Source organism: Sapajus apella, unplaced genomic scaffold (genome assembly GCF_009761245.1).
Source record: "Sapajus apella isolate SASKATOON/1434 unplaced genomic scaffold, GSC_monkey_1.0 scaffold4, whole genome shotgun sequence".
Classification (NCBI taxonomy): Eukaryota; Metazoa; Chordata; class Mammalia; order Primates; family Cebidae; genus Sapajus; species Sapajus apella.
The window spans coordinates 25244239-25251884 of record NW_022436944.1 but is presented as its reverse complement, the minus strand read 5'-3'; the positions used below and the strand labels follow the sequence as shown (position 1 = coordinate 25251884).

Below are 7646 nucleotides of genomic sequence, written 5' to 3'. Positions count from 1 at the left end.
AAATGAAAAAAACACTTAAGTCCTCTTCACTTTGAAGTAAAAATAAAAAACAAAAACTTCATTCATTCTGAGTACAAATTTAACAAGTTCTAGCAAGTTTGTAGAATCAAATTAACTGTGGGATAGGTATGGGTATAGTAAATTAGCTCCACTCTCCAGGGTCTTAGGATCTAGCTAAGAAGAGAAGACCTTTGGCCAGGCATGGTGGCTCATGCCTATAATCCCAGCACTTCAGGAGGCTGATGTGGGTGGATCACCTGAAGTTGGGAGTTCCACACCAGCCTGGTCAACATGGTGAAACCCCATTTCTACTAATAATACAAAAATTAGCTGGGCATGGTGGTACATGCTTGGAATACCAGCTACTTGGGAGGCTGAGGCAGGAGAATCACTTGAACCTGGGAGGGGGTGGTTGCAGTGAGCCAAGATCGCATCATTGCACTCCAAACTGGGCAACAAGAACGAAACTCCATCCCAAAAAAAAAAAAATTGAGATGATATTTTGTATTTTTACTATAGATGGGGTTTCACCATGTTGGCCAGGCTGGTCTTGAAGTCTTGACCTCAAATGATCTGCCCACCTCAGCCTCCCAAAGTACTGGGATTACGGGCATTAGCCACCACACTTGGCCAGCAATGTTTATTAAAATAAAAAATACATAGCTTTCGACCCAGCCATTCTACTTTTAGAAATTTGTTTACTGTCACCTGTGCGCCAGGAAATATGTATGAGGATGTTCACTGCAGCACTCTTTATGTTACATGGGAAATAACTAAACTTTTCTCAAAGTTCTCAGGGGAATAAATCACAGTAAATGTATGTGGTAGAATACTATGCAGTCATTGAAAGAATAATGTGGATACATAAGTCCTTATATAGAAAGGTATTCAAGTAACACCGTTTTTAAAAACAGGTAAGAGAATATGTGAAAAATTCATACAAAAATGAATTGACGTAGTATAATCCAGCAATTTCACTTCTGCCTATACATCTAAAAGAACTGAATATGACGTCATTAAGACATTTGAACACCATGTTCATAGCATTATTTACAATAAATCAAAGGTGGAAGTAGCCCAGATGTCTATCGAGAGATGACTGGATAAATAAAATGTGATATATGCATAAAATGGAATATTATTCAGCCTTAAAAAGGAAGGAAATTCGGACACATGCTACAACATGGATAAACCTTTGAGGATATTATGTAAGTGAATAAGCCAGTCACAAAAAGACAAATACTGCATGCCTCCACTTATATGCGATACTTACAATAGTCAAAATCGGAGACACAAGTAGAATGGTGGTTGCAACTAATGATTTCCAGCCATAGCACCTTCATCTAAGACCAAGAGAGGCAAATGAACTGAAGGGTTCCATCTGACCAGAGAAGACCAGCAATTGCTCAGGGACCGGTAGACATGAACACAATTATTTCCAAGAAAAAAAGAGGAGCCATGGCTCTTGTCTGACAAGTGTAGTGGAGAGCAGACTTGCTTAGAAGGACATTCCCAGGAGGAGGTAGCAGTTTCATTTTGGCCTGGCTTTGATCTCTAACCTCTAGGAACAATTTTCTTGCTTTGTCATTATAGTTCCAAACGTTGGTCCCTTTGGGGAAACTACTTCAGCTCAACAAGCAAATGTCATCAGGTTTGTTGTTTGTTTTTCTTTCTTTCCCTAGTACAGGAAAGAAGTCCAGAATATCCCACTGTAGCATAAGGATTATTTTGAGCTAAAGGCACTTGAGAATCAAGGGATTCAGGAAGAGTTGTTTGGTTTTATTTTAATTTTTTTTCCTGAACTTCCCTACCTAAAAGCAATGCCTCTCAAAAGAATTCAACTGTCTTAAATTCCTTCCCAGGAATTTCCAAACCAGGGAAGATTGACTCCTGTCATCAGAAACAAGAAGTTGGTACTGGGATAATAAATCATCTAATAGACCTTGTGCAACACTGTCGTATCTCCCATCTATTCTCCCAAAGGCCTGTTTATGTTTTCTAAAAGTTATTTCCCTGAAGTGTCCTTTCTCCTTCTCCCTTCCCCTTATTTAGATAGTATATAGGCCCCAAATTCTTTTTTCTTTTTTTGAGACGGAGTCTTGCTCTGTTGCCCAGGGTGGAGTGCAGTGGCACAACCTCAGCTCAATGCAGCCTCTCCTCCCCAGGTTCCAGTGATTCTCCTACCTCAGCCTCCCAGGTAGCTGGGATTACAGGTGTATGCCACCACACCCAGCTAATTTTTTGTATTATTAGTAGAAACAGGGTTTTGCCGTTTTGTCCAGGCTGGTCTCGAACTCCTGACCTCAGGTGATCCTCCCGCCTCAGCCTCCCAAAGTGTTGGGATTACAGGTGTGAGCCACTGCACCCGGCCATAAGCCCTAAATTCTAATTGCTCCTTGAGTGATATTTTTCTGTGAACTCTGATTACTTCAGTGAATAAAAATTTATCTTTCCAGGCCAGGCCCAGTGGCGGAGCAGACACTGAGCAGGCCGTGAGGAGGACAGATTTGTTTGGCCGCATTCAAGGCTGCCTATAGTTCCTGCCTTTTGGGTGCTTATGATGGCAGACAAGGCCTCATGAAGGTGAACCAAAGGAGGGAAGTCACAGGAGACCCTCTCGTCGGCCCCGCCATGCCTGGACAGCCGCTGCAGCCTGAACTTTCTGCCTCGCTCCTGCTTTCCCTGTTGCATTGAGCTCCAGTGCATCACTCATTCCTGTTCTTTTTCTTGGGAGAAAAAGTCCTCCTGCCATGCAGTGTGTCAAACCCGGACTCGTCTCCCCGGCCCGCCTTCCCACCTCCCGCCCCTCTGCTCCCTCCTGGCCTCTATTCTCAAATTTCACTGCAGCAGACATCTCCAGAGTTCTTGCCTCAGCAAACGCGGTACCATTCCTCAAGCGAATCCATCCTTCTCCCTTTCAGCCTTTCAGCTGCATTTCCCTCCTTATGTCTTTCAAACTTCTCACCCGCTGGGTTTATTTTCTCCTCCTCTGGCGCCAGCCTTCCTTCTTTGTTATATACTTCGAATTTACAGCCATCTCTAGGCAGATGTGGGGGTCATTCAGTAAAAAGAGAACACATGTTTTGTGTGCTCACTCCGATGGGTGTCTGGCTTATAAAGTTGGTGTGGTCCAATTCCTATCTGCCGCCACCACTGTGCTCTGCAGAGAGGTTTACTCTCTCCACTCTGTTCCTGGTCCTGAAGACCTCCCATGTTCCCCCAGTTCAAACTTCGCCTCTCCCATGAGGATTTCCCTCACTGTATTCTATACCCTCACAGCCCGTAACACACCACTCAACAAATAGACAGTTGCATCTAACCAAATGTGACCCTGTGTCCATATGTATGTTTCTGTATATTAACGCATTCTTGTTTCCCCTGCCAGTCTCCATTAGTCTGGTTAGCTTTTGCCCAGGCACAAGGCATGGTATCAGGAGATGAGAGGATGGTGAGAGGCTCAGAATCCTAGATGTCCACCACTAGGTGATGGTGGGGTCAGGCATCTCCTTAAGCTGTCGGTGCTCTGTCCCCAAGTGGGGGTGCAGTGGCACAATCTCGGTTCACTGCAGCCTCCGCCTCCTGGCTTCAAGCAATTCTCCTATCTCAGCCTCCTGAGTAGCTGGGACTACAGGCATGCGCCACCACACCCAGCTAATTTTTGCATTTTTAGTAGAGATGGGATTTCACCATGTTGGCTGGGATGGTCTCAATCTCTTCACTTTGTGATCTGTCCACCTCAGTCTCCCAAAGTGCTGGGATTACAGGCGTGAGCCACCACGCCTGGCCTACTTCCACTTTCTTTTGAATGGAGATGTCTGTTTTTTTGGAAATACATGTGATGGTGGGCTAGCAGTAGAAGCACTACTGTAATGGTGAGGTGAACTTTGTCACTTTGCTTCTTGGGACCTCACTAGTCTTATATATAAAACAAAGAAGTCAACCTAGCTCAAAGTGTGGTCCCCAGGACTCCTCGGATCCTGACCTCTTTTAGGGGTCAAAAGGGGGCAAACTAGTTGCCTAACAATATTTAGAGCTACTTCCCTCTTTTCACTCTCATTCTATGAGTGTACACTGGAGTTTCTAGAAACTACGTGGCATGTGAAGTCATCCCTCTAACAATAACCTGAAATGAGGTTATTATTGTGATTTTTAATGAATACATTTTAAAATATTTTTTTATTTCTGAAAAAGCAAACATTAATCTCTCTATATATGCGTGCGTGTATACATACGTAGGAAATGTACGCTGATAAAAACAACTTATCACCAATTACCCTCGGTATCTACAAAATGCCTGGCCACGGGAGGCACAATTATTTGTTGAGTGAATTCATGATCTTAAAGATCTAGAAATCTGGTTCAGTGGTTCTCAAACTTTTTGGTCCTTTTCACTTAAAAATTATTAGGACCAGGCCGGGCGCGGTGGCTCAAGCCTGTAATCCCAGCACTTTGGGAGGCCGAGGAGGGTGGATCACGAGGTCAAGAGATCAAGACCATCCTGGTCAACATGGTAAAACCCCGTCTCTACTAAAAATACAAAAAATTAGCTGGGCATGGTGGTGTGTGCCTGTAATCCCAGCTACTCAGGAGGCTGAGGCAGGAGAATTGCCTGAACCCAGGAGGCGGAGGTTGTGGTGAGCCGAGATCGCGCCATTGCACTCCAGCCTGGGTAACAAGAGCGAAACTCTGTCTCAAAAAAAAAAAAAAAAAAAAATTATTAGGACCTAAAGAGTCTTTATTTATGTAGGAAATGTATGAATATATATGTTATATTCATACTATATATAATATATATTCATACTATACATATATATGTGTATATATATGTGAAATGTATGGTGTTATAGTACATATTCATACTCTGTGTATAATATATATTCATACTATATATATTATATTCATACATTTCCTACATAAATAAAAGCTCTTCAAGGTCCTAATAATTTTTCTTTTTTGAGATGGTGTCTCACTCTGTCATCAGGCTGGAGTGCAGTAGTGCAATCTCAGCTCACTGCAACCTCCACCTCCTGGGTTCCAGTAATTCTCCTGCTTCAGCCTCCCAAGTAGCTGGGACTTACAGGCACGTGCCACCATGCCCAGCTAATTTTTGTATTTTTTAGTAGAGATGGGGTTTCACCAATCTGGTCTCGAACTCCCAACCTCAGATGATCCACCCGCCCCAGCCTCCCAAAGTGCTGGGATTATAGGTGTGAGCCGCCACACCTGGCCTAGGTCCTAATAATTTTTAAGTGAAAAGGAGTCCTGAGATCATAAAGTTTGAGAACCACTGAAACATATTTCTAGATCTTTAAGATCATCAATTCCCTCAACAAATAATTGTGCCTCCCGTTGCCAGGCATTTTGTAGATACCGAGGATAATGTGGTGATAAGAACATGTTCCCCGCTCTGAAGAGACAAACGAATAAATTAACAAGATAATTTCTGAAAGCAGTAGGTTTAATGAAGCCAAAAGGCAGGACGCATATTCCTGCACAATCTGTGCGCCTGCTCAGATGTCAGTAACACCCTGTAGCTCAGCAGCCAGATTCAGCTGGGTCTCCCCAAAAGGCCCCGAGCCGTTTCCGTTGCCGCAGGACGGCGGGGGCGGGGAGGGGTTGGGAGGGGGCCTGCCCGCCCCCTTCGGCGCTGGCGTCAGGTGACGTCACTGGGCCGCGCCAGCCAATCGCGGGCGGCCGGGGTCTAGGCACCACTGTGGCCGGCGGCCTGCCGGGGGCGCTGTGGCCCGCCGGGCGGCCCCTCAGAGCCGCCATAGCCTCCCGCGTTCCCCAACCCAACGTCTCCGCCGTCCGTTCCGCGGCGCCGCCATGGCCGATGTGGAAGACGGCGAGGAACCCTGTGCCCTGGCCTCTCACTCCGGGAGCGCAGGCTCCAAGTCGGGAGGCGACAAGATGTTCTCACTCAAGAAGTGGAACGCGGTGGCCATGTGGAGCTGGGACGTGGAGTGCGATACGTGCGCCATCTGCAGGGTCCAGGTGATGGGTAAGCGCTGCACGCGAGGCCGGAGCCGCGCTGCGGCCTCTGGGAGCCGACTCCGGGGGTGGGAAGGGACGGGCGCCCGCCGGAAGCCTCGGAAAGTCCCCTGCCTCGGGGAGTGGGCGGAGGTCACCCTGCCTGGACGTTGGGGGAACGTGGAGCTACGCTCAGGCTGCGGCCGCCGCCTGGGGCTGCAGGGTCGTGCAACAGGCGCCCGGCGTTCTAGGGAGAGAGACGGGCAATAAACGGAGGTGAACAGTGAACAAGGTAATTTCAGGTAGTTATGGGTGTGACCAAGAGAATAAAACCGGGTGATTGTTGGAAATTAGCAGGAAACGCCTCGGTTTATGTGGCCAGCCCCAGCCCCTGCTCTAAAAGCTCACCGCGAGGTGGTCAGGGTATAAATTAGGCCGTGATTCAGCAGTGAACTTTAATGGTCTTGGTCACCACCAAAGTGATGCTCCGGAGTCATCTTCCACAAAACGACACCCTTAGTTCTCCTCAAGAGGTGCAGGGAAGTGTTTCTCAGCCTTTGCGTTTCCGGATTAATTTACCGCCGCTCTTCGAATGGCTTTTAAATCTGGATTGATCTAAGACGGATCAGATAGCACTAGCGTGGCTTGAAGGGGAAAGTATGGTTCAAGAATATCTAAGTTTCATGGGAGCTGAGGAATGTAAGCCCTTTATTCAGAAACATAAAATTTCACCTCCATCACAGCTCCCTCTCCATCATGAGATGCCATTTCCTGGGGAAGATACTGCCCTGCTTTAATCATGCCGTTGTGGAGAACCTTCTTACAAATATATCTTCTTTCTGCGATTTTTTGAGTTAAAATATTGGACCAAGCGAAACGTTTCAGAACAGCTTAATCTCATGTATTATATGGTTCTAAGATCTCAGACCACTTTGAAAATCAAGTGCTATTTAAATGCAAGTTATGTTTTTAGATAGGGCATTTAAAATCACTTTGAGAGCATCTTCAGTGGAGTTCTTTATTGAGGATAAAGAAAATGGCATTTCTATAGTTTGAAAACTGTGACTTGTCCTGAAGAGTGAGAGATTTGGAGAACATAAAGAGAATTGCTCTCCTTAAGGAGGATGAGACTTTAAACCTACCAGAATCAAGAGATTTCTCAATATGTGCTCTTTTGTCTTTTATTCCTAAGGGCTTGTTTTAAAGAGGATTTACAACAATTGTATTCAGACATTTTTATCTTTTACTTTGGAAAGACCTTGATATTAGACATGACCCATTTATTTTACATGGATCACTTGAGCCCAGGAGTTTGAGACCAGCCTAGGCAACATTGTAAGATCCTGTCTCTACAATTAAAAATTAAAATTAGCCGGGCGCGGTGGCTCAAGCCTGTAATCCCAGCACTTTGGGAAGCCGAGGCGGGTGGATCACGAGGTCAAGAGATCGAGACCATCCTGGTCAACATGGTGAAACCCCGTCTCTACTAAAAATACAAAACATTAGCTGGGCATGGTGGTGCGTGCCTGTAATCCCAGCTACTCAGGAGGCTGAGGCAGGAGAATTGCCTGAACCCAGGAGGCGGAGGTTGCGGTGAGCCGAGATCGCGCCATTGCACTCCAGCCTGGGTAACACGAGTGAAACTCCGTCTCATAAAAAAAAAAAAAAAAAAAAAA

General features: G+C 45.8%; 1 protein-coding gene across 2 annotated transcripts in view; it reads left to right on the top strand.

Annotated features, from left to right (window-relative positions):
* The first annotated feature begins 5693 nt into the window (after window positions 1-5693).
* Window positions 5694-7646, top strand: part of RNF7 (ring finger protein 7) — an 8562-nt gene continuing 6609 nt past the window's right edge. Inside the window, exon 1 of one of the 2 annotated variants that reach the window (XM_032264779.1) lies at window positions 5694-6001. In XM_032264779.1, the coding sequence (XP_032120670.1) occupies window positions 5827-6001 (175 nt within the window). In that variant the 5' untranslated portion in view covers window positions 5694-5826. The remainder of the gene's footprint in view (window positions 6002-7646) is intronic. The other variant, XM_032264785.1, reaches the window with a different exon arrangement.